The sequence below is a fragment of the Photinus pyralis genome, unplaced genomic scaffold (genome assembly GCF_008802855.1).
Source record: "Photinus pyralis isolate 1611_PpyrPB1 unplaced genomic scaffold, Ppyr1.3 Ppyr1.4_LG2, whole genome shotgun sequence".
Taxonomy (NCBI): domain Eukaryota; kingdom Metazoa; phylum Arthropoda; class Insecta; order Coleoptera; family Lampyridae; genus Photinus; species Photinus pyralis.
The window spans coordinates 1,818,513-1,843,426 of record NW_022170403.1 but is presented as its reverse complement, the minus strand read 5'-3'; the positions used below and the strand labels follow the sequence as shown (position 1 = coordinate 1,843,426).

General features: G+C 35.1%; 3 protein-coding genes across 6 annotated transcripts in view; all 3 read left to right on the top strand.

Annotated features, from left to right (window-relative positions):
* Nucleotides 1–14,623, top strand: part of LOC116162676 (E3 ubiquitin-protein ligase UBR4) — a 59,947-nt gene extending 45,324 nt beyond the window's left edge. The window contains exons 30-51 of one of the 3 annotated variants that reach the window (XM_031476339.1): nt 23–273; nt 321–537; nt 583–877; nt 1,994–2,147; nt 2,199–2,399; nt 4,609–4,795; nt 4,847–5,081; nt 5,136–5,355; nt 5,766–5,888; nt 5,938–6,117; nt 6,165–6,368; nt 8,395–8,739; nt 8,787–9,152; nt 9,199–9,996; nt 10,294–10,698; nt 10,747–11,277; nt 11,327–11,566; nt 13,117–13,355; nt 13,406–13,726; nt 13,778–14,102; nt 14,150–14,306; nt 14,358–14,623. In XM_031476339.1, the coding sequence (XP_031332199.1) occupies nt 23–273; nt 321–537; nt 583–877; nt 1,994–2,147; nt 2,199–2,399; nt 4,609–4,795; nt 4,847–5,081; nt 5,136–5,355; nt 5,766–5,888; nt 5,938–6,117; nt 6,165–6,368; nt 8,395–8,739; nt 8,787–9,152; nt 9,199–9,996; nt 10,294–10,698; nt 10,747–11,277; nt 11,327–11,566; nt 13,117–13,355; nt 13,406–13,726; nt 13,778–14,102; nt 14,150–14,306; nt 14,358–14,422 (6,059 nt within the window). In that variant the 3' untranslated portion in view covers nt 14,423–14,623. Of the gene's footprint in view, nt 1–10; nt 274–320; nt 538–582; nt 878–1,993; nt 2,148–2,198; nt 2,400–4,608; nt 4,796–4,846; nt 5,082–5,135; nt 5,356–5,765; nt 5,889–5,937; nt 6,118–6,164; nt 6,369–8,394; nt 8,740–8,786; nt 9,153–9,198; nt 9,997–10,293; nt 10,699–10,746; nt 11,278–11,326; nt 11,567–13,116; nt 13,356–13,405; nt 13,727–13,777; nt 14,103–14,149; nt 14,307–14,357 lie in introns of all 3 variants that reach the window. The other 2 variants (XM_031476338.1, XM_031476337.1) reach the window with 2 other exon arrangements.
* Nucleotides 14,624–17,685: 3,062 nt separating this feature from the next.
* Nucleotides 17,686–20,384, top strand: LOC116162680 (SCAN domain-containing protein 3-like). Its single transcript, XM_031476348.1, has 2 exons — nt 17,686–17,894; nt 17,957–20,384. The coding sequence occupies exons 1-2, from the start codon at nt 17,722–17,724 to the stop codon at nt 19,833–19,835; spliced, it is 2,052 nt and encodes a 683-aa protein (XP_031332208.1). The 5' UTR covers nt 17,686–17,721; the 3' UTR covers nt 19,836–20,384.
* On the top strand, nt 19,107–22,350 carry LOC116162682 (piggyBac transposable element-derived protein 3-like). 2 transcript variants are annotated; one of them, XM_031476351.1, is made up of 3 exons: nt 19,107–21,151; nt 21,219–21,725; nt 21,773–21,873. In XM_031476351.1, the coding sequence occupies exons 1-3, from the start codon at nt 20,421–20,423 to the stop codon at nt 21,801–21,803; spliced, it is 1,269 nt and encodes a 422-aa protein (XP_031332211.1). In that variant the 5' UTR covers nt 19,107–20,420; the 3' UTR covers nt 21,804–21,873. The 2 variants fall into 2 exon arrangements, with proteins under 2 accessions (XP_031332211.1, XP_031332210.1); XM_031476350.1 differs by having other exon boundaries at nt 21,219–22,350.
* The last annotated feature ends 2,564 nt before the right edge of the window (nt 22,351–24,914 follow it).

Sequence of the window (24,914 nt, the reverse complement as noted above, 5' to 3'; positions counted from 1 at the left end):
TTTTTTATAGGGCATGCTACAGATATATTTCAAACGTATCCTCAGTTATTAACAGAAATGGCATTGCGACTTCCGTATCAAGTACACAAACATTCAGAATCGGTATCTGTTGCATTTGATAAGGAATGGTATAGGCATTTGTGTGAATACATGATGACGTCACTCGCACCATTTGTAAGAAGACAAGTTAGAAAACTGTTGTTATTTATATGTGGAAATAAGGATGAGTACAGGCAGTTACGAGATGTTCATGCTTTAAGTACACACATGAAGGTAAACTCGACCAGTAGTGTACTTGGTAAATTATGTCTTTGTTTAAGGCGGTCATAGTTGCTTGTACTAAAGCGGGTTACACCTCAAATGTAGATTCACAGCTCGCATTATCTATGTCGTACGATAATTTGGTAGAATTAGTAGAACATTTGAAAGCCTGTTTGGAAATTGCGGTAGCTCGAACTGGTAACTGGCAGAGGTACTGCGATGATCACGAGGAAACTCTTCCATTTCTCCTACAAGTCAGCTGTTTATTAGATGAAGGTAGTGTATGCTTGTTATATTTCTTAGAAATTAATGATTTTTCAGGTGTTGCACCAACCATTTTACATTTAATGCAGTGTGCTATAGTAACCAATAGTAATAGCGATAAAAAGTCGGACAATGCAAGCAAGTCGAGCACATCTCGTAAAGATAGAGAAAAATCTGACGATTCTTTAACAGATGCCTTATTTGACAAACGGAAATGTGTTAAATTGGTGGATCAAATTAATAAACAAGTACCTACAAGTGTGCTAACCTACTTTATCAAGACGTTTTTGCTGGAAACTAACATTACCAATGTTAGATGGCAGGCACATGCTTTAACCTTAGCCATATACAAGTGAGTACTTATCTTCTAATTGTTTTTAAAGGTTTGGCGAATTTATGCGTAACTTTTATTTTTTTTATTCACTATGCCTATACAATAATAAATTGATAATCCGAACAGAAAGTTTGCAGAACCCGTTTGGATAACGCATGTTTCCAGATTATAGAATTTATAATAAATGATATCAAGCATGCCTTGGTGGAAGGCCTAGGGTAAATACGGCGCATGTCACGTGTTAAGAAAGGAACAAAGTTCGGATTACGAATACGGGATACGAGAGTTCTGATTATGAATATAACAATTTGGCTACAGAGTATTTCAGATTAGAGGGAGATTAGATTATTCGTACCTTACTGATTACTGATTTAAATCATTTGTGAGTGCTTCTAAACAACATAGAATATCCATTGACAGCATAATGACAACCTGTTAAATAATGTTTGTTGTTCCACTCTTGAAGTAATTGATATAGTTTTGTTATTAATTGAAGAAATGAAGGGGTGAATAAAAAACAGTTTTTACCCTTGTGCTGTGGCATTTTAAATTTGAACTCCAATCTCAAAAACCATAAAGTAGTACATCCGATTTTTATTTCCGGTCATTTTGTAATCAAACTTAGATGAAATTAAATTAATGAAATTGTGAACTATGCACTAGGGAAGTTAAATGATACTATCATAGGATTAGTTTTCAAGATAGATCCGTTTAAAAATTGACCAATTTAACATGGGCTCTTATGGAGAAACGTCACAGGCACAAACATCGCGACAAAATATTATATTCCCATCATTTGGGGATGAGCCTGCCCTCCAAAGATTCCGTGTTTCATTAGGAATCCAATGATAGAAGGCAATGTACTTGTCATTGAATAGCTTTCTAGATATCTTTAATTATCTGCGTCAAAACGCACGAGAAACAGACAAAATCGCAAGCAATGCAATACTTTTATTGGCAATTATTAGGAACGAAGGTGATATATTTTGTTACTAATATTATTTTACACCATTGCTTATTGTGATTTATACATAACAGAAAAAAAACCAATATTTAGGTACCGTCATTTCGCTTGTCATGTTTGTGGCAGGTCCAAAAGTGGTCAAGTTCATTGTAACGAGTTAATTTTTTTAGGAACTCAAAGTTACCAGAACAAGAAACTGTGTTAAAATTGTTATGGCATCTCTGGCCTTTACTTCCTTCTTATGGCCGAAAAGCTGCTCAGTTTGTAGATCTTTTGGGATACTTCTCACTAAACTATACCAGAAATTCCGAATCAGGAATTCAGGTAAATCTTTTCACTGGTAATGGATATAGTTTATTAAATGTCATTTTTTAGCATATTGAAGAATACGTGAACAAAGCTGTTGATGTTTTGCAAGTACAAAACCAACTATTGGCTTATCATCCGAATGCCAATTTGTATGCTCATATGGGCCAATTTGTGGAACTGGATGGTTATTATTTGGAATCGGAACCTTGTTTAGTTTGTAACAATCCTGAAATTCCATTATCAGCTATTAAACTCAGTTCTATAAAGGTAATTTTTATGATTTGTGCATTGGTCTCTGTGAGGCTGCTCCAAGCACGCAGAGTAGCTGTCTCGTGTTCGCTCTATACAGGCTGATTCAAATTCGAGGACCACCATAGGGATCTCGAAAACTGTAGGTAGTTTATATTTGTCGAAGTTGTGTATTTTGATGCTTAACAAAATAGCGTTTTGAAACTGAAAAAATTCTTACTACTTCTTACTATTCTTACTACAGTCTCCTCATACAATCTCATTGAAACTGTTTGTGGAATTGAAACAGAGACAGGCCGACCTGGGGCCTATTTCATAAAGCTACTTTGCAACTTTTCACTTGTCACTTTGCAATTTTTAGATAATATTTTGGTCCATAAAACTATTTTGGCACATGATAGCACACAAAATATATACAGTAGAGATGAAGAACACACGAATTGTAACGTTGACTAAAGTATTTTATGAAACAGATAATATAATAATCTTTGCACTTCAAGATTATGCAATTGCAAAGTGAGAAGTGAAAAGTTGCAAAGTGGCTTTATAAAATAGACCCCAGGTCATTGATCATCTTCGGTGCTCTCTCAACCTTCATAAAATGGTTTATACCACTCGAAAACACACACGAGATACAGAACTCTCACCATAGGCCTTTTTTAACAGCTTATAGCACTCAGTCGGAGTTTTTTTTTTTATTTAACGAGAAATTTGATATTGATGCCTTGCTCAGGTTTTTCGCCAGACAATTGCCCATATGAATAAAAGGGAGCATATGCTTATACTTGCAAAATTCAAACGAAACACTCGTCAGTGCCCCTTCACACTGGGCTGCTCAACAGCTCTGCACTGCGTCCCGTCCCATGGCTAACCAGCTTTGCTAAGTCGCCCAGTGTGAGGGGGCACTTACGAGTATTTACTTTGAATTTTGCAGGTATAAGCATTTGGCTCACTTTTATTCATATGGGCCATTGTTATCGGCACGCGAAAAAAACACGTTCGTTTCTAACCTATATAGGAAAAATACTACTACAGCCAGCAAAACGTGTTTTCATACTATTTAGTAGACACTTTCGCCTAGCATTTGTTCCCCCACCCCTCAACGTCTTCTATGAGCGCAGTCTCGTTATTTAATAGCCATATCTCGTACTTTCGGAGATATCGTAAAAAAAACGAAATTTTGCCAAATCGTTTTAATTTTTTACCAAAGTTAAATAAATGACACATTTTTATGGCCACTTTTTTCCCCTCTACAAGAAGTTAGTTTTAAATTTTAAGTCTGACGTTTCGTTATCGGTTTACCATCATCAACTTTGTTTTTTCTTACGAAAGTCATTTTAATTTTTTGTGTTATTTGATAGAGCATTTTTTTTTATTTCAAAAATTTAAGTACATATTTGGATTTTGTTCAGTTTCAAAACGGCATTTTGTTAAGCATCCAAATAAGCAACTTTGCCAAATTTAAACTACCTACCCTTACAGTTTCCGAGATCCCCATGGGGGCCCTCGAATTTAAATCAGCTTGTATAGTTGGAGCAAGCTCCGTGAAACCAATGACCTACATTATGTATTTAGAACTTGGACAACAAGGGTTTACCAATAGGGACGATAGGATTTTAAACGTTTAAGGCGGCTATGTTGGATGCCAAACATTTGACATATGCTGTCAGTTGTCATCAGTAAGGATTGCCATTTCATCATGAACAAGTTCACGTTGCCTCAACGCTTGGAAATTATCCAACAACATGCCACACAGCGAACGCTACAATGGACTTATTGCGTCAACAGTTTGGTGAATCGTTGATTTCTCAAAATGGCCCCCACAATTGGCCGCCAAGATCATGCGATTTAACACCATTGGACTTCTTTTTGTGGGGCTATGTGAAGTCAAAGGTTTATGCGAATAAACCCAAGACTCTTGACGAGCTCGAGGCCAACATTCGAGCGACCATAGCTGCCATTCCACCCGATATGATCCACCGAGTCATCGAAAATTGGTCCGATCGGATGAGCCAGTGCAAAAAGAGCCGCGGTGGCCATTTGAACGATATTTTGTTTAAATCATAAATGGCATGAAATACAGCATCTAATAAAACCAATCAAACCTAAATTTGACCAAATTGACTGTGTTTTATTTCAATTTAAAATCCTATCGCTCTTATTGGTAAACCCGTTACTTTGAATGAATGAAATATTGAAATGTGCCGGCATAAATTGTGAATGTAAGGTGCTGTTGCAGGTGGATTCGAAATTCACCACTACCACACAAATAGTGAAACTATTAAGTAGTCACACTATTAGCAAAATAACGGTGAGAATAGGAGATTTAAAAAGAACAAAAATGGTACGAACTATTAATATTTATTACAACAATCGAAGTGTGCAGGCTGTTGTTGAATTAAAAAATAAACCAGGTAAAGGAAAAACGTGAAACTGTTGTGCTTTTCATGCAACCATTCTTTTAGCTCTGTGGCATAAAGCCAAGAAGGTAACTCTTCTCAGTGGTCAAACTGAGTTAAAAATCGACTTCCCCTTACCCATTGTGGCATGTAACTTGATGATGGAATATGCAGATTTCTATGAAAATATTCAAGCGAATAGCGAAACTTTACAGTGTCCAAGGTGTAGTGCCGCTGTACCAGCAAATCCTGGTGTATGTGCCAATTGTGGCGAAAATGTTTATCAATGTCATAAGTGCAGGTGAGATTTACTAGAGCTTTTATTTCGTACGCTAGTTACGGTGATTTCTTTTAGGGCTATAAATTATGATGAAAAAGATCCTTTCCTATGTCATGCCTGCGGATTTTGCAAATATGCAAAGTTTGATTTTACTTTGTTGGCCAAAGCTTGTTGTGCAGTAGAAACCATCGAAACTGATGAGGATCGTAAAAAAATGGTTTCAAGCATTAACAATCTTCTGGAGAAAGCTGATCGAGTTTATAAACAGCTGATGGCCAATAAACCAACTTTAGAGGTATGTAATTTTATAGTCCATCGATGGTTTGGTTTTAAACTGACAGAAATAAGTATCAAAGTTACGAATAATAATAATAATAATAGTTTAATGCCCAACAGAAAACAAATTCCAATTACAGTACTTTAACACAGATAATAAAGGCGATACAAATAAATATTACTAAAACTTGGTATAAAAAATTAATGGACAACTAAAATAATCAAAAAACCAAACAACTATAGTAAAAATAGTAATTAAACATTAATCCCCGTTAATAAACAATGTAGTGTTGAATTAAATATGTCCATAGTTTTACAAAGTTTATTGTAGGTTTTACACGAACTTAAAATTGGCGACATAATTATATAAAACAATAACATGCGTGGTATCCTATTTTGAACACTTACATGTTTTACTATTCTTTGTAGTCTTTGGTACTCAAGATTTTCGAACATCGCACAGACCACAAACAAGAGGAACCAAATGCCAACAATATTTCAAATGCATCAACAGCTGTCGCACCTATATCAGCAACAGGAACTCAAGTGAAGGTGAACATTGTTAAGTTGACGCAAATACTCTAATCGTTATTTCTTTTAGGTAAACAAAACAATTCAAATGTTGGCGCAACAGTATTGCAATGAATGTAAGACGTCATTTGAGGAATTAAGTAAGATTATCCAAAAGGTATTAGTGTCTCGAAAGGAGCTTGTTTCTTACGATCGGAAACATAGGGATACAGAAATTAGGAGTGGATCCATTTTTAATGTACAGGCGCTGGTATGTATACATATTTTTTTATTACATTGAAAAATTGTCGTTTTTAGCCTAGTTGTAGTAAAGCAGCAAGTAGTACAAGCACAATTACAAACACAAGCAATAAATGCTATGGATGTTCTACATCCGCTACAGAACACTGCTTGACATTGTTGCGAGCTTTAGCAATAAATTCTGGAACACGTCAGGTTCTGTGTTCAAAAGGATTAATTCAAGAACTGGTGCGAAATAATTTGAGAAAAGGCAATTTACAGGTAAGGAACACAACTATTGAGATCATTTTTATGTAAAAATGCACTGTTGGTGTCTATAATAATAAACTAAACAAATATAGAAAACGAGCTCCTGGGTATGGCTATAGCATGTGCAAAACCAAATTTTAAACCTGATGTTAATGTTAGTTTTGCTTTTATTTAAAGTGTATGTGTATGAAATTTCATTTAATTGCTTCCATAAATAAGAAAGTTGGCACTACACATCCCACACAAAACCAAATTTGGAAAATGGCGCTACATTTGCTTTTATTTCAAGTGGCTATGTATCAAATTTAATTTGAATGCCTCCATAAATAATAAAGTTGTCACTGCGCATGCGCAAAACGAAATTTTGACACTGGCGTTATATTTGCTTTTATTCCAAGTGGTTATGTATCAAATTTCATTTAAATGCTTCCATAAATAAGAAAGTTGGCACTGCGCATGGGCAAAACCAAATTTTTACACTTGCGTTAAATTTGCTTTTATTCCAAGTTTGCAATTCGGTTTATAAATGGTCGAGATGCGAAAAGGGCACTGTGAATTTTGAATCGATTCGATTCAAATTTTGGCATTGCGTATTATATGGCTAAAGCTATACGCATATTGAATTTCATGCAATCGAGATATCGTGCTAACGGACGGACAGACACTGCAAAATTATAAACTCGCTAGGGGCTCGTTAATAAAGATATTCTTATAATTAAAGAAAAAATTTAAAAAAGAAACACAGTCAAGTCATTGGCAGTGCCTACCATTAGCCTGTAAAAAAATCAGTTTCATTCATCCAACCGTTGCCTAGTTATATCCATAGAAAGTTACAGTATTGCAAACATCCTGTAGAATAATGTCACATTTTTGAAAAATCCTAAAATGTAAGTGTGCCCTAATCGCTTACAAAAAATTTAGTTTATCACATGTCTTTTTTATAGTGTGACATCGAAGTTGGCTTAGCAAAATTGAGATTTTGAACCCACCAAGTTTTTACGAACCGAGCTACGCATCTATTGTCAAAAAGTGTTTCTGTGTTCACAATGAGCTCATCACTAAAAATACTTAAAAACTAGAATTCTCGCAGACATCTACAAACTAGACTAGTTAAATGCATTTTGGTTTAAAATATTGATCTTTTAAAACCATAGAAGTAGTCAGTATGTGTAAGCTCAAATGGGTTTGATAGTCGAATTTCGGCATCATATGATCCATAAGTGAATGTCTTTAAATGCAACAACAAATTAAATCTTAGAACTTAGCAATGGCGTCTCATTCTCTTAAGATCCTGTTTTCGTTTGGTGCGGAACATCTGGCATGAACTATGCTTTTAAATACCCTCAGAAAAGAAATCCTACGGGAAAAAGTACGGGAGGTGAGCTTGCAGATTTTATTTGTACTCAATAGTAAACGTTGATCAACAAGACAAAACGCAAATGAGCAAACGTCATGTTTAAACACTACTGACAGCTGACCCGTAAAAATTCTACAAGTTATGGCTGTTTGCACCGACAAATTGAAGCGGAGCTTAGCTTAAGGGGAGCTTAAAATCCATGGTAACAATTATTGTGACAATGGTTGCCATCGATTTTAATCTGCGCTTAAACTAAGCTCAAAAGCTTAACGTTGTCGGTGCAAAGGGCCATTAGTTAATTAGTAATTTTATTGGCCAGAATGAATGCGAAGTCTTTGTTAACATGGATAACGTGATATTTTCGACAACTATATACTCATATTTCCATTTACTATTGTTTACCATTGGGTAACAAATAAAATATTGTACATTATACCCCAGGAGATGACAGGCTCGCCAGTCAACTTCTCGTATCGCCAGTAAAAACTCTCTTACCTGGCCAATAATGCAAAATACTATGCTCATAATGTGGTAGAAACCTTTAGATATGTGTGTGAAGTTGAATTATATTTTTGATGTCTATTAAAACTGGAACTCCACAAGAGTGCATACTTACTATTCCCAATATAATTAATATCTAGGTGGTGGTTTATATACTATATCATATATTCTATCTTTAAGACACAAGAGGAAGTACGCCAGTTGCTGTGCCTTCTGACCAGGGACAACCTATCGTCAACTGAACAATTATGTAATATTCTTATGGAACGCATTGCCTTAAACCTAAACGGACATACGAACAGTTCAGAAATTGGAACAGGAGTGCGATATGAAATTCAGTTATTAGCGGCTATGGTTCAAAAGGAAGACGATTGCTGGGAGCTCAAACTGCGGTGTTTACTGAAATTGTTTCTGAAAGCCTGTCGGGATTCTAAAAATCCGTTAATAATGGAATCTATTATTTTGCCTTGTCTTAAAATCTTGCAAGGTCTGTTGAAAAGCTCGGACAGCAGTAAAAAGGTTAAGGTACGAGATTTTTACATTATTCCAAAGCTATATTGAAGTAATTGTAGGAGAAAACCAACTTAAACATCAGCACTTTCAAAACTACTGACAATGTGTCGATCGATGTATATAAATGGTTGAGCAAGGATCCCGAACATACCTTTGCAAATTGGCGAGCGAGTTTACCGCAGAAAACCATTGATAGTAGTGAAAATCCCCCAAAGAGCTCCTCGGAAGTACATCAATATTATTTAGCAGAAAAATATTTTCTCATTTGGAGAACTAAGATGCCTTCGTTTAGAGGATGTGTTTTAGAATTAGATGATTCATCATGGCTAAAAACTGTTCTGTTTAATCCAAGCTCTCGTTTAGCTCGTCAAGTAGCTTGCAATATTATAGAAATTATGTGCACAAGCATCGATAGGAAAAAAGAGGTATTTTTGAGTTGGTGTTAAGTATATAAGTAACTTTGCGTTTTAGATTTTGGTTCTGTTGACGTGCTTTTTGGAGGAGTTGGCTTATGCCGGGGAAAGTTCAGCGGAGTTCTTATCGCTTTATCAAAACTTAATCCAGGAAAGTCCATGGAAGCAATACTTAACATTGAAGGGCGTTCTAAACGTCTTGGCAGAGTTGGTAACGCAGGAAATTCAGCAACTGCATTATTTGGAAGACACCACTTTAACTTCCAATTTGGCTCAAGGTTTTGCTTTGAACCAGTTGACAGAGCTGCTTTCTTCTTTTCTCGATAACGCTGCAATCAGACGGCAGTACAAAAGTCGCTTAGTTGGTGCGGTTCTTAATGGATATTTGTCCCTTCGAAGGCTAGTAGTGCAACGTACTCGCCTAATCGACGACACTCAGGAGAAATTGTTAGAATTACTTGAAGACATGACAACAGGTACTGAGGAAGAAACAAAAGCGTTTATGGCAATTTGCATCGATACCGTGGAGAAGTGCAGTTTACTCGATGTTCTTACTCCCGTTTTCATATTCGAAAGGCTGTGTTCAATCATTTACCCAGAAGAAAACGATGTTGGGGAGTTCTTTTTAACATTGGAAAAAGATCCGCAGCAAGAGGATTTCTTACAAGGCCGTATGCTCGGTAACCCGTACTCTAGTCTAGAAGCAGGGTTGGGACCGCTAATGCGAGATGTAAAAAATAAAATTTGCCAAGACTGCGAGTTAGTAGCTTTATTGGAGGACGATAACGGTATGGAGTTGCTGGTGAATAATAAGATTATGAGCCTTGATCTACCAGTGAAAGATGTATATAAAAAGGTAATTCGGTTTTAAAATTATACCACAGATGTAGGTATAGTACAGATAGCTTATTTAAGTGCGTCTATAGCAAAATCAATAGTCCAGTCAAATTACGGTTTGGGCTGGATGGTGCCATTTCACTCGACGAAACCAAGTGTATTCTATGTAAAAAAATTCGCTAAATCCGAAAATCATAGTTTCACTGGCTACAAAAGTCAATTTACTATTTTCGTGAGCTATCTGTGGTACATTTATATTTGTGATTGTACTAATGTAACGAGTATATGTAATGAGAAGTAACAAATATATGTTCAGGTTTGGTTGGCGGAGGGAGGAGAAATTGATTCGATGAGAGTAATTTATCGCATGCGAGGTTTACTTGGGGATGCTACAGAAGAATTTGTAGAGACGCTTAATAACAAATCACAAAGCACCGTAGACAATGAGGAAGTCTATAAAATGGCAAACGTGCTGGCCGATTGCGGTGGACTTAAAATAATGGTGGTGCGCTTGGGCGCGATACAAAACATTTGGCGAGCGCGCCCTCTACTGCAAGTGTTGTTGAAACTATTTAGGTTAAGCGTTAAGGTGCATAGGGTGCAGGAAGTGTTAATTCAACCAGAGATACGGTCAATGGAAGTGTTTTTAAGAACTTTGCAACTGTGTTTAGATAGTGAACCAGATGGTAACCAAGCCGCTGTTACTGAACAACTTTTAGATGTAAGTTTTTATTGTTTTCCCATTAAATGCTTAATCGTTGCGTATTAGATTATGGAAACTATACTCTCAAAGGCGACTAGTCAATCCATCGAATCATTTGACAGATTCTCTCAAACCTTTGGTGGGCCAGAGTATGTGAAATCATTACTAACCTGCACAAATCAATCAAGTGTAAAAAATAATCAATCAGTTTTGATTCATTTAACGAGAGTTTTGGCGGCATTAGTATATGGAAATAAAGAAAAAATGGAAATTCTTCTAGATCATTTTAAATCAGTCTTAGATTTTAATAAGTACGATTTCGAACATACCGCTGATGATCAGCAAAAGTTAGAAATGTTTTGTGTTTTAATGGACGGAATCGAAAGGAATGATATTGGAAATACCCTAAAAGATTATATCGTGTCTTTGGGGATTGTAAAGGAGGCACTTGAATATATAACCATGCATGCTCCATGCGTCAAGCCAACCTTGCTACGTACGGATAGTGACGAACTAAAGGAATTTATTTCCAAACCTGCATTAAAGTACATTTTACGATTTTTAACTGGATTGACAGCCAACCACGAAAATACACAGGTAAAGATATAACAATTCGTAACGATAGTAACTCTAATTATGTTAATAGCTTACAATAGCTGCAGCAGACACAATTCCTATAATTCATCGTTTAGAGCAAGTCTCATCTGATGAACATGTTGGTTCGCTAGCGGAGAATCTACTGGAAGCTCTTCGCACAAATGCTACGGTAGCTTCTCAAATAGAAGATGCCCGAGAATTTACTCGATCTGAGAAAAAACGTCTTGCAATGGCAATGAGGGAAAAACAACTGGGACAGTTAGGGATGAGAACTAATGATAAAGGCCAGGTAACTGTCAAATTTTTTTATGCCACTTTTCCTCCTGGCGGGGAAAATGAAGGATCAAAACAATGAAAATGAAACACAATTTTGTAATTAATTGTTACTTTCAAATTTACATTCCGATTTTGGTACATTTTATATGGTTATTATACTGTTTTTAGCACAGTCTGTGGCTATGTATGTCAAAGTCTTGCGATCAAAATAAGAATAGTTCCATCTGGTGACACATTTCAAAAGCAATACATTAATTTTCACCCCTCCCCAAATCAGCTCAATTCAAACATAAAATTGTTCTTGGCACTGAATGTACAAAATTCTAATGCCAACGTCAGTAGACACACTGTAGATAGTACTGGCGAAGTGTTGCAATTTTGATAGCGGCGCCTATTTGAAACTATTAGCGTCATTTGCACGGACAAATTCCTTTAAGGGTTTTGGCGCCACTTCCGCAAATACCTGAAGTAGCCATCAACTTTATTATTTTAAATAGGGACCCCCTATTTCTTCTACATTTTCGGATTCTACGTCGAATTTGGAGCACAACGATACCCCATAGTTGACCCTTTGCTCCAAGGGCTTTGTCGATATTCAAGTTTTTATGTCAAAAATTGAATTTGCAGGGGTAATTTTAAAAATTTAGTATTCGAAAACGGTGAGAGTTTTCACTGCTATATTAAGGGAAGATCGAATTTTCTTATGGTATGCGTAACCGTCTAAAAAAGTGTGACTACATCACTTTTTCAAAGCTCTCAATTTTTAACTTTTTAAATATCCATAGCCCCATTTTTTCAAATGGCACCCCCAATTTTTTTCTTCACTGTTGTTTTCCTTTTTCCGAGACCTTTAATTTGACACAAAATGTCAAAGGCTGCTTCAAACAGTTTCCGAGATATTCCATGTTTTAATTACTTCTTGTAACAAATTCTGATAAAAGCTTCAAATTCTGCTAACAAAAAGTATCCATAAATGGTGCTAACGCAAATGGTCCATTTTCAATCGTTTAGCTAGGGAAAAGGGAAACAAAATTTGACATTTTCAGTTTTTCTGTGATATTTTCAAAGATTTTTCAAAAATTTCGTGCGTTTTTTGAGTCAGAAATGTGGGCACTTTTGCCCCAATTTAACCTACACTGTATCTCTCACCGTTACGGCGATCCCCACGAATTTGAACCACCCTGTACAGTGTACACGTTGTGTTGTCACAACATTCTCAGTTTATTAACTCAACTACGTTTTGGGTAACAATCTGCACCTTCGGGATTAAAACACACACTTTAGTTCCTTGGTATATAGCTCATGAAGGTCGTAATTTGACATCTCTCTCCCTTGCATTATGACGCTAAGTGCAAATTTGCATTCTTTTGTCGCCATAATTACGATAGCTCACCTTAAATCTTCAGTCCTGAATGAACATTTCTTGAGGAAAGGATATACAAGTGGAAAACATCGGTACTTAGTAACAGATTTTTAGTTTGGGCGGTTGTGTTTCTTTCTAAATTGGATTATCCATTTCTAATCTTACAGAACCAAAATTCATTTTTATGAATGCCTCCTTAGGTTACCGCAAAATCGTCAATATTACAACAAATGGAAGATCTTGGTGAAGAAACTGGTTTAGTCTGCTGCATTTGTCGTGAGGGATACAAGTATCAACCATCAAAAGTTTTGGGAATATACACATTCACGAAGCGTTGCAATGTCGATGATTACGATTGTAAATCACGAAAAACGATAGGTTACAACACAGTTACTCATTTTAATGTTGTCCATGTTGACTGTCATATGAGTGCCGTCAGGTAAGTTCACAATTTGGGGCGTTTGGATTGTACCATTTTTGAAAATGTAGACTAGCTCGAGCCAGGGATGAGTGGGAGTCCGCTGCATTGCAAAATGCTAATACAAAGTGTAATGGGTTGTTGCCATTGTGGGGACCTCAAGTGCCCGAATCTGCATTTGCAAGTTGTCTTGCTCGTCACAACACATATTTGCAAGAAAGCACCAATTATAGGGATATCAGTCACATGTCTACAATACACGATTTTAAATTGCTTCTCCTAAGATTTGCTCAAGAGAAACCTTTCCATGAAGATACAGGAGGAGGAGGTCCCCAAAGTAACATGCATTTAATCCCTTACCTTGTACATATAGCTCTGTACGTAATTAATACGTAAGTAAATTTACTCTTTTACATAGTAATTTATTAATACCTGTACTTTAGAACTCGCATCAGTAAAAGAGAGGAGACAAGTCTATTGGCATTTTTAGAAAATAAGAGTAGTGAGAAATGGGTGGAATGTGCCTACGATGCGGAAGGACCACTCTATTGGATTGTACTATCAATTTTAGTGCACTCACCTCAAAGTTGGAATGTCCACAAGTTGGTCCATCTTAAGCGGCTGATTATTATAGCACAATCGAGGTTTTGTACTCCGGCCGGTCCTACCAAAACACTTACAGATAAGTCTCTTAAAGAATACTCCGTGTATAAACCGTACCTTGTGATGTTTGGCCTTATTGATGGCATTTATAGTAATTTCTTTAAGGTAATACCTTCATCTGTGAGAATCCATTTTTATATTTTGTATTTTAGAATATTAGTGGAACTGACGAACAATGGTCAAACAATTTAGCCGATTATATAAGACATAATGATGAAGCTTTATTGAAAGCATCGGAAAGGTTGTTAGGATTTTATACTGATGAGTTATTGCCTTGTACTTCCTTTTCAGAATTCTGTGATGTTATGGGTAAGTAGTGGAGTTTATTTGCGATATATTGCTATCTTTTGTGATTTTTAGGTTTGTTAGATGTTATATCAGATCCAGAGAATTATATAAGAGATCTTATTAATGGAATTCAGTAAATTATCTGCTTTCATTATTTTAGTATTATTAAATTGAGTAAGAATAAACTGAAAAGGCTGTTACAATAACAAATTTGCTTTCTGTACTCGGCATAATGTAATGCTGTGGTTAATTTCACTGAGTTTATTGTAATTGTAGTAGTCACGCTGTAAATTATTGTAATTTATCTTAATTCCCAATAAAGTTTGATCTTCATAGTATTCAGTTTACTGTAGATAATTGTGCTGTGTATGCTGAGTTTGGTCTGTTTTAAAAAAAAAATTGATGATGGTAGGTAGAAGTTCGCAATGTTTATTGTAACAAAGGAGCACCGCTATTGTTAAATAGCTAAAAAGGTTAAAATATATTATTATTATTATAAAAAACATATTGTAAATTTAGCGTGAGGGATTGTTTGTAACAGCTAATTGTTTGGTAGTTTAAAATTACATTATAGAAATCGCAGTGTTGTTAAGTTTTATCACGTAGCTGTGAGGATTAGCAATTTAACTTCAACAGCAATCAAGTTAGTTTGTGAAAAATTTGATCCTGCAAGCTGCGAGGTTCCGCAGCTGAATTTGGAACATACAATTTGGTGCGTTAACTAAATTTCCATTGCGTAGATGAAAAAGCATTCTTAATTTAATTCAAATTGTGACGAAAGTGTAGATTATGGGCTACATTATTTTTTCGAAAAGGACAAGTATACCATTTCTAGTGTTATAACAAAACAACTGGACAAATTTCTGTAAATCACGGGACAAAATAAGACTATTTGGAAGCTTGATTTATAGTAGGACCGTTTGTATTTGATGATTTTGGTATGGACTACTTTATACTAAAATTTCCATTCAACAACAAGTTGATATTGCCGTGCCATCTGGCGCAGTGGAGTTGAAGATCGACTGCGGTCCTTGGTTGGAATCTGGGTTCGGGCATGGATATTTGTAAATGTATAGTGGATTGGGTTGGTAGAGCAGCCTTGACTAAGAAGGGCCAAAAAATAAAAAAATATATATTACCCAGGCGGTACCAAAAAGTTCAGTTATACCGTTGCGAAGGGATCTGTTTTCCATATTTCTAAGTTGAAGCTACCTTTTCCAAAGGAGAATAATATTAATCGTAATCACAGTATGTTATTTTAAACTTTTTGATTTGTATAAACTATAAAGTATTGGTCGCTTACTTTTAGGAATCAATTTTGTTTAACGTAATCATAATATTCCTAAAGGAACCGACCCATGAAAATCAATTTGCCTGAATCAGATTTGTATTGCATTTGGAAGCACTGAAACTAGCTTGTGGCTGTTGCCAAATTGAACAAAAACACCAAAAAACCACAATAATAAAACCTCGAACGCGTTTCACCACCAAGGCTGCCATCAGTGTCATCATCGCCGAACAACTGAACAATACAACACAAATACGACTGTATTTATCTTGGACTATGAAAGAGAGGTATTTATACTATAATCACCAGTGAAAATGGAAGGTTACGAGCTCTGATTTGGCGTAAAGTACGTCATTCACCATTATTCATTAGGAATTGTTTGTTTTTACGAATCTCTAAACTTTCATAACAATCTAATTAATTGTTACTACTTACTTACTTAACAATACTTAGGCAAATATCGTTAACGATATGACTATTTTCAAGCATAGTAAAAATTTCAGCCTGCTCGGTTGTGTAGTTTCCGAGAAAAGCTACCCCACCCCCCAGCTTCTGTTACCTACGTAGAATCCAGTGGCATAGGCAAAAAAACTTTTGAACTACCGTTTCTGAGGGTCTGAGGACCAAAGTTGGCATTTTTTTTATATGTGGCACCCTGTATATCTTAACGTCAATTGTTTGCAGTCCTTTTCCTGATTACATTTATGCATCACACTCACAACTGTATATATTTTTTTTAGCAATGAAAATCAATTAAAACCTTATTTTTACTGTTTTTAAATAGTATGCCATGAATTCATGGAGATTTTGTGTTATTTATTCATCCACGGTAACTAAGGCACTCGATACCAATCAATAAAAACTGGCTGGCGGTAGAAATATGCTATTTCAAAATTTTGAGAAATATGATAAAATATATAATTAAATAAAAAAGATAGAATGATACATCAATGTAATCACGAAAAAGAATGCAAAAATGGACAGGGTGTTGCATTAAAAAAATTCCAAGTTTGGATCGAATCACGGAAATTGTTTTTTAACTACGCCACTGGATTCTACGTAAAAATATCTAAAATATGCAGTTTTTACCTTTTTTCTATCTTACATCGGTAGTAAGATATCAATGTCAAACTTTTCGTTTTCACCCTGTAACTTAGATACAAACCGTAATGGGATAGATTCTGTAGGACACTGTACGTGTACATATTCTTGAGCTGGTATTGATGATTTTATGATTATTTCTATTTTTTCGTTTTATTGTATTATTTTGTATACTTTTTGTTAATAATAAAAAATCAAAATTTTCTTAACCCTTTCACTATTTTTGTACATCACCATGTACATTTAATCAAATTGCGTTATACGAAGCCAACGAAATTTTTTCGTGCCATCTAACTTTGTACATCACAATGTACATCATAGTCGAATGTTTTTATGTGGGTAGTATACATGCGGCAAACTGTTAACATCAGGTCGGGCAAATTTTATGCGTGGTTATGGTATTCTAACATAAACAACGTTTGACGCAGTGATCCCAGATTTCACGATTTATCGTGAGATTTCACGATCTTGAGTTACATCTCACGATCTCACGAATACAGTAGTAAATCTCAAGATTTTCCGTATTTCAAAAAATACTTTCAATTTTTTAATCTGATTCATGAATAAAATTTATATGCACAAAACGAAACAGTTATTAAAACAATAGCACATTCAGCTGATTCAACAGTCATATGGATATGAGTAAAGAATGAGCTGAAGCAGCGTAAGCGTAACGTTAGTAACGTGATACCGACGTGAATGTTGAATGAATCATGATGTGTTGTGTTGTGTTTTTCCACGCTGCCTTATCCCTGGCCACTCAGATGTCGGCTTGCGCGCTCAGCGTATATTACTTTTACTAAGGAATTATTGTCTTGTAGAAATCCTTACGCATACCTATTATAGATAGAGAGATTTTAATTTTTAATTAGTCAGTTTAACTTTGGCACACCGCACAGTTCGGTTTCTAATGCAAATTTGCTAATTTCATTAGTCATAGTCAGTTTGGACCGTACCTGTACGTATACTCGGGTTTCTTCATCAACTTTATTATTGACAATATACGTAACTAAATAAACTATTAATCACTAATGTGCTGAAGCGAAAATGTCTTCCGGTTCCGATTCAAATCGTGTTGATAGTGACACAGATGATAGTTCACCTTCGGCTTCAACGTCGCGTAAGAGGCCTAAATTGGCGTACAAACAAAAATACAAGAAGGATTGGGAGAAACAAATGCCATGGTTACAAGAAAGCCAAAATGGAGCATCTTTTGGTTGGTAAGTTACGCCTATAGTTCATACGGAACACAAAGTGTTAAATATAGCTTAATTTTATATAGGTGTAAAGCATGCAAATGTGACATAAAAATCACCCATGGAAAGGGTGATTTGGTAAAACACGAGTATACATCAAAACATACGAAATCTTGTGTATCTACCGTAGGACAAAAAACCATTACGTCCATGTTTGCTGAGAAGACAAAAGAAATGACCACAGAGATGAGGGCAAAAGAAGCCGAGATACGAATTGCCGGTTTTGTCGCGGAACATAATCTTCCATTTAAGATAATGGAACATCTTCCAGATTTAATGCGTGCTGTGTGCAGTGACTCGGCCATCGCTAAAAAAATCAAATGCGGTCCTACCAAAATTAAATCAATTATTACAAACGTAACAGGTGAAACTCATCGGCAAAATCTAATAGCTTTGATGAACAGTAACAAATTTAGTTTAATTGCCGATGAGTCAACTGATCGCTCGTGCACTAAAAATTTGTGCCTAGTTGCAAGGATAAATTGTAATAACAATAATGTAAAAGACTACTTTTTGGCGTTAATTCCAATACATGACGCTACTGGCGCAGCTTTGTTTGAACATATAATTCAATTTTTCAATAAGTATGGAATTGATTTTAAACAAAACTGTATCGGTTTTGCTTCTGATGGAGCAAATAATATGATGGGGGGCCAAAATTCTGTCGTAAGTCGTATCAAAGAACTTATACCTGGAATATTTGTCATGAAATGCATATGTCACAGTTTCCACCTTTGCGCGTCATATGCGTGCGAAAAGCTTCCTGAAGAAGTTGAAAAATTCGCCAGATATGTTTATAATTACTTTTCCAATAGTCCCAAAAGAACTGAGGAATTGAAAGAATTTCAACAATTTGCTAATGTATCTCCAGTAAAAATGCTACACCCATCTTCTACAAGATGGCTGTCACTAGAGTCAGTTGTCACTAGGTTACTCACTCAATACGGCGCTTTAACGCTATACTTTACGGATAAAGCATCATCTAAAAAAGATCAAGCAGCATTTTCTATTTTACACCTTCTTCAACAACCTGAAACAAAATTGTACTTAGAATTTTTGGCTTATGCTTTACCATTTTTTAATAAATTAAATACGTTAATGCAAAGTGAACAGCCACAAATTCATACTATTTATAAAGAAGTCAGCAACACCATAAAAACAATTATGGAATGTTTTATTAAAGACAGTATCATGAGTAAATTAAATGTTTACGAGATAGATTTCCAAAATCCACGGAACTTCCAAAATATTGAAGAAATGTACTTTGGCGCCGTAATAAATAGCAGTGCTAATTCAGAGACCCTTTTGCAAATTAAAAAGCAATGCCTTCAATTTTATATTGAATCTTTAAAACAGATCTTGTCTAGATTTCCCTTAAAAGATTCTATTTTTTCAAAATTGGATTTCATGGATCCAGAGACTGTTGTAAATAGAAAAGTTAAATCTATTGCCGATGTTGTGTCACATTTTTCCAATCTGCACTCCCATAGTCTTCAAGACATCGATAGTCAATGGAGAATGTTGCGAAATATAAATTTTGATGATTTTAATTTATGTATTGGTGATGACATCGTATCATTTTGGCGGAAAGTTTCTAAAATAAAATTGGGTACCGGTGAACAAAAATTTGGTAAATTAATTGCTTTCGTATTTAATTTATTATCTTTACCGCACTCCAGTGCGAATGTAGAAAGGTGTTTTTCTCAAATAAATTTGAATAAAACCAATATGAGAAACAGATTAATTAGTAGTACCTTGGAGGGTATACTACTAACAAAAAGTTTGGTTTCCGAAGGCGGTCAATGCGATAAGTTTGAAATAAACAAAGAGATGTGTAAGAAAATGAATAGTACTGATTTGTACAAAAACAAAGAAAATGAGGGGTCTGATTTAGACTCTGATTAAAAATATAATTTTGTATACATATTACCTTGTTTTATTTCATATATGTATTAATGTATTTGAATTTTTACTTTGGTAAGTACAAAGGTCCACTATATTAAAAATTGTAAAGAAAAAATTAACACGCCGCTGCTTTGCCATTCAAAATGGAATTCTCACGATTTATCACGATTTTTTACGATCAACCTAACGAAATCTGTTCAATGCCATCTGTGATCACTGTTTGACGTGACATTTTATTTTTGCAATTGCTGTTGAATTTTTGAAAAAAAAATTAGTTTTGTGATTTGTTACTGGTAAGTATGCATTGCAACGTCAAAGTTCACAACTTTTTAGAAATTTTTATATTATACTTGATGAACAAATGAAGTTTGAATTAGTATGTACATCAGGAAGGACAAACGCAGTTCAGTGGGTCTAATGTTTGTTGTTGTAAAAAAGTTACATTTTTCACAAATGAGATAAATAATTTGTAGTACTGTAAATACTCGTAGCATAATGAACTGATTTGGTTCTATCCCTTCAAATTTGGCTATACTTTGTTTTTTATCGAAGAATTTGTTTTTTTTATCGTATTTTCTTCAGATAATGTCAAATATAAGAAAAGATAAGGACCCACACAGAAAACTTACAGAAGCGGAACTTCTTTATTACCTCGAAAATGATATTTCTGATATCGAATTTTTGTCAGATGATGAGTTGGAATTAGACGAAGTGTGCAGAGACCAAACAAATGATAACGTTTTAGATGGAATAAGTACTGAAGATCGAGAAAATGAAGATGAAGATTTGGCAGATGAACAAGAAGGGCCGGAGGAAATTGTAATTGGGGAAAATGACAAAGATGATAGAGGGCAATTCGAAAAAGAAAAAGAAAATTTTGCGAAAATCCATAACCTAACTGAAAAATCAAAAATAAGGTGGATACAGAAAGACAATATAGAATACGAAACAAGGAATATTCACTGGCATGCAAGTCAACCATCAACCTTAGTTGTAGATTTGCCAGCTCCAGTAAAATTTTTTACTAAATATATTCCCGATAAAATACTGCAACAAATGGCTGATATGACAAATTTATACGCCACGCAGCAAAATACTGCTAGGTTTCCCTCAACTAGTTTGACTGAAATCAAATCTTTTATAGGAATCCATATTATTATGGGAAATTTACAGTTTCCTCGAGTCTCCATGTATTGGCACCGTAGTATGGGAATACCATTAGTGAAAGATAACATGCCTCTATCTAGATTCTACAAGCTGCGCCAGGCAATACATATAGTTGACATTACCAGCCGCGAAGAAAACAACCAAGATAGGTAGGTATTTACTAAGACCACTAAATTGGAACAAATATGACATTTCATTTATGTTTTTTTGTTACAGATTGTGGAAGGTAAGATGTTTGTACGAGTCTGTAAGGAGAAGATGCCTCAAGCTTCCACTAGAAACTAATCTGTGTGTCGATGAACAAATAGTTCCATTCAAGGGACAAATCAATATCAAACAATATGTAAAAAACAAACCCACAAAATGGGGTATCAAAATCTACGTCTTAGCCGGCCAAAGTGGCCTGATATACGACTTTCTAATTTATCAAGGTTCGACAACGCCCTTCAGTCCTATATATGTAAAATATGGGTCGGCGGCTGCCGTGGTTATGCAACTTAGCGAAAGAATATCTGAATCGAACCATGGCCTATTTTTTGATAATTATTTTACTACTTATAACTTGATTCAGTATCTTGACTCCAAACATATATACTGCGTAGGAACCATAAGAGCAAATCGTTTTGCCAATCCAAGGTTGCCAAGTGACAAGGAAATGAAAAAGATTGGCCGTGGTTCTTCTGCGGTTTCAATCAGTAAAGACGGCATTGTCATCACAAAATGGTATGATAACAAAGCAGTACTGACAGCTTCAAATTTTGTGGGGATAGGAGTGGCGGACGTTTGTCGAAGATGGGATAAAACGAGAAAGGAATATGTACAAGTACCTAGACCTGAAGCTATAAGACGATACAACAGTAATATGGGTGGTGTCGATAAGTTAGATTTTTTACTAAGTCTATATCGGTCGTACGTTCGATCAAAAAAATGGACTGTCAGAATGATCACCCATGCTATTGATCTAGCATTGGTAAATTCATGGTTAGAATACCGTACACAAGCAATTCTTTTAGGACTTCCCAAGAAGGACATTCTTGATCTGTTAGGTTTTCGCATGGAAGTGGCAGAAAGTTTAATTTATACCCGACGTGCTCCTAAAAGGGGAAGGCCCTCCGAACAAATAGAGAACCGAGTCATTTGTGGAAAGAAAAAAGTTGAAATAAGACCTACAAATGCCCAAAGGTTTGATAAATACGATCATCTTCCACAGTATGATGACAAAAAGGAAGCGTCAAGGTGCAAAAATCAAGATTGTAAGAGCAGAACACATATATATTGTCAAAAATGTAAAGTCCATCTTTGCATTTTAAAAGGGAGGAACTGTTTTTCAAAATTCCATTCCAACTAGATTGGTTCAAACATAAAATTATGTAACAAATATAAATAAATGAATAAATATTTTTACATCCATGAACTTTTCTTGTACATTACGATGGACATCTTGTACCGGGGGTGTGGGGGTAGCTAAATTTTTTGAATAATGAAAAAATGAATCTATATTACAGCCATACTTTGTATACAAAAAATCAATTTTTTTAACTAACTCTAAAGGGGTGTGATAGCGAAAGGGTTAATGTAAACTTTTTATGATGTGGCCCGCAGCTATCTGTGGAAACCTTAAAATGGCCCTTGATGATAACATCATGATAACGTTTTTTATTTCCGCATTTATCTTTTCTAACTTGGACGAATAAGGCTTTTTGAGATTGATAGGTATCTCTGTGGGTTTGCCATTTCAGCAGCTAATGGACCATATTCTTCAATATCAAATCAATGTTAAGAATTATACACCACATAAATAATCTTCCTGTGTAAATAAATTAAGCCTTTTCATAGGAAAGTTGAGTTTTTATTATTAGGGTAATAATATTACAAACACAAACAGTTATCACTTATCAGCACCGTAGTTTGAATATCGAAGGTGCAGTTCAAATAAAAAATGCCTTATTATTATACCTGAAAAAATTTGGGAACCTTATTTTTTATACAATCCTCGTACATACATCTTCGTCAACTACTTTATCTACCTATTTGTTCACTTTAAAAAAACAATCCAATAAGTACCTAGTGCAGTTAAATAGCAAAGGAATAAATCTGTAAGTATTTGCACTTGATTCGCGTACTCAACACCAAATAAATAGTTAAAAAGTACTTAGTTCAGAGAAATAATAATAATAATATTTAATTGACTGTAAAATATGCTTACAAACAATATAAATAAACATAAGAACCAGTAAACGTCTACAAACTTCACACAAATGTACCGAATTACATATTTAAATGCTCGGCCACGGAATAAGGTTCGAGATCGTAGAGCAGATCAGTGATAGCTCTTTTAAAAGCGTTTTTAGATGTAACAACTACTGCGTATCTGCACCACTGACATAAATAAAAATAGGGGTCAGTGATCTGCACACCTATGGGTATCCAACGTGTTGACTTGATGCACAGGTGCTTGATGCATAATCCACCAACATAAAGAGGAGAAATCTGTAGATTATTGACGAATGAAGATATCTACGCGGTGGGTACTGGGTTCGTTCATTCGTTGTACCCTGTCCTCTAACAGAGAAAATGAATACTTTCGAAATTGCATTAGGGTAAAGCAAATTTAATTTCCTCAAATTTTTCTTACTTGTAGGCAACCCGTTATACTTATTAGCATTACAGCTGCGTTTACTAACCGTTAGCAATCTGTTCTTTACGTATAGTCTTTGAATATAAAATTAGGAAGAAGTCTAAGCCTGTACTTTCGCGTGGGTCTCTAAAAGTACCTTGAGCGATAGATGGAGCCACGAAATGAACGTGAAAAGTACCTTTGGATTTATATACGCGCTTTCCGAAGGCAGTCACTGCTCTTCCTTCTTACAGCGCGTTTTATATGTAGGACAAAGATAGCCTGAAGTCTCCCACTTTCACTCATTGATTTGTTACCGTACTCTTATGTTGATAGTAGGCGCGCGTACATAATTGAAAACGCTGCAAATACCAATTTAGACACAGAAAATTTCATAGAACAAAAATTGTAGACAATTAAATTTACTATAAAAAAGTCCGTGACGGCATATATCTATCTTTAATCGTTTAGCCTTACCAACCATTTAAAGTTGTACCTAGTGTCCTCGTTGGTTTCAATAATATCTTTGAACGCTTATCATATATTAATGGTTAAAGATACATATATGCTGTCGCGGACTTTTTTGTAGGAAATTAAATTCTCTACAATTTATGTTTTATGAGTTTTTCTGTACGAAGTTTCGTTTTCACGGCGTTTGAAAGTAAATGTGGGTACCTTTCGTTTTGTGACTGAATCTTAAATTCAAAGGTTGTGAGAAATTTTATGGTACGATTCAATGTTTTCTTACCACTATTTTATTTCTCTATTCGATAGGGTTTTGTGTGCTATTTAAGTTTTATAAGGAGTCTCCTGTGCCTAAACCCCCTAATTTTTAGGTTATTCAATATTTTTCACAAAACAATAATGAATTACATGTTTAATGTTTATAAACAGGATCGAGTAAGCCATGATAATAGAAATAGAAACCAATAGAATTCCAGTAAGCAAGTGTCACAAGTAAATTATCTGCTCCAATTAATGTGCTCCCTATTTCGTAGTAAAATAAGATTAATTAAAAAGGCGAATTTCGAACTAGTCTTTTTAAAAAATCTTATTTTACTAGGAAATAATGAGTACCTACACTTGCAGCAAACAATTAATTTATGGCACTTGTTTACTATTTGGCATTCTTTGGTTTTTTTATTATCACGGTTTACTCCTGTTTATAAACATGTAATTTATTAATGTGCAACTGCGTAGTGAAAAATATTGAATAACTTAAAAACTACGGGGTTCAGGCACAGGATATCCCTTCTAAGAATTGAAGAGCGCACAACAGACCATCGAATAGAGAA

Bases quoted from the DNA above. Each gene is read 5' to 3' on its own strand.
- LOC116162680 (XM_031476348.1), top strand. From the start codon at position 17,722: ATGTCTTCCGGTTCCGATTCAAATCGTGTTGATAGTGACACAGATGAT. The intron at 17,895-17,956 runs GTAAGTTACGCC...AATTTTATATAG, and splicing joins AATGGAGCATCTTTTGGTTG to GTGTAAAGCATGCAAATGTG.
- LOC116162682 (XM_031476350.1), top strand. From the start codon at position 20,421: ATGTCAAATATAAGAAAAGATAAGGACCCACACAGAAAACTTACAGAA. The intron at 21,152-21,218 runs GTAGGTATTTAC...TTTTTGTTACAG, and splicing joins GAAGAAAACAACCAAGATAG to ATTGTGGAAGGTAAGATGTT.